Genomic DNA, 1,286 nt, shown 5'->3' on the forward strand with positions numbered 1-1,286 from the left:
AGCAAGACCTACCCGCAAGAAACCTGTGCTGGCTATCCCTCAGGATGTATATATGTATATGCATACATGTGTACCTTAGCCCTGTTACTTGTTTCGTTTTATCTTTGGATTATTGCATGTGATGTATTTATGATAAAACCTGTAGATATCTCAGAAACAGCTCATTGAAATTTAGCCTACCCTTTGCTAAGTATCAGTTCTCACTGTGAGGACTGTCCGGTACAGTAACAATTGTAGTTGAAAAAGGTCCTTCAGCTATGAGTCCTCCGGTGTATATGGGAAGGGAGCTGTCAGTATGGTGGATTCACAGAAGTTTAGGGCTGGAAAGGACCTCACAAGAGCATCCGATCCAGCCCCCCTGCTATGGGCAGGAAAGACTGCTGGGGTCAAATAACCCCAGCAAGGCATGTGTCCAGTCTCCTTTTGAAGATCTCCAGGGTAAGTGGCTGCACCACCCCTGCTGAGAGTCTACTCCAGAGTCTGGTCATGCTGTCTTGACTGACAGAAGGGACTTGGCTGGGCAACTGTAGAGCTGAAAGCATGACCAGGTGCTGCACGAGCTAATGAGCCTTAGCTGCTGATGTAAGAAACTCTTATCTTGTATTGGCCAGGCACAGCAAGGGGCCTGTAACACACTCTTTCCAGTTGACTTACCCAGAGGGCATTTTTCCTGAGGGACTTTCTGTTTGGAATTCACAGAACTCAGATTTCTTGATTTCCATCCCTCCACCTCCTCCATGTCACACACAGACTAATTTTTCACTCTAGTTTCTGGGAACGGGATAGGCTGAGGCATTCATGATTTGGAGGAGTGGAGAAGGAATTCTTTTCATTTTGATGGGTTGCAGCAGTAATTATTATTATAAATGTCTATCCAATTATGCTCTTTTAATTAAACTATTTGTTCACATGCCAACACCATAGGATCAACACATTAAAGAATGCACAAAATAATCAGTGAGGAATGCAAAATAAATCAGTAAAAGGCATGTGACTCCTTTTATACTCTGTGTATTTCTGACTAATTGTGGTTAGTCTAAGTGTGTTTATTCACTGACTATTCATATTTAAATGCTAATGCTATCCTGTCTTTGTTCTCTTTTAAGGTTATGTTGCAATGGGAGCTGTCCTGCCATCCTTCTGGGGACAGCAACCACTCGTTCAACAACAGTTGACCCTAGGTGCTCAGCCTCCAGTTGCTCAGGTGATGCAGGGAGGACAGCCAATAGCCTGGGGCCAACCTGGTATTTTTTCTCCTACCCAGCAACCATGGCCAACCGTAGCTG

General features: G+C 44.3%; 1 protein-coding gene across 1 annotated transcript in view; it reads left to right on the plus strand.

Annotated features, from left to right (window-relative positions):
* DAB1 (DAB1, reelin adaptor protein) overlaps positions 1–1,286 on the plus strand; it is a 340,711-nt gene that overhangs the window by 317,052 nt on the left and 22,373 nt on the right. The window contains exon 12 of the mRNA XM_019501227.1: positions 1,107–1,181. Coding sequence (XP_019356772.1) covers positions 1,107–1,181 — 75 coding nt within the window. The remainder of the gene's footprint in view (positions 1–1,106; positions 1,182–1,286) is intronic.

Source organism: Gavialis gangeticus, unplaced genomic scaffold (assembly GCF_001723915.1).
Source record: "Gavialis gangeticus isolate Ggan-Ray unplaced genomic scaffold, GavGan_comp1, whole genome shotgun sequence".
In the NCBI taxonomy this organism is placed as follows: domain Eukaryota; kingdom Metazoa; phylum Chordata; order Crocodylia; family Gavialidae; genus Gavialis; species Gavialis gangeticus.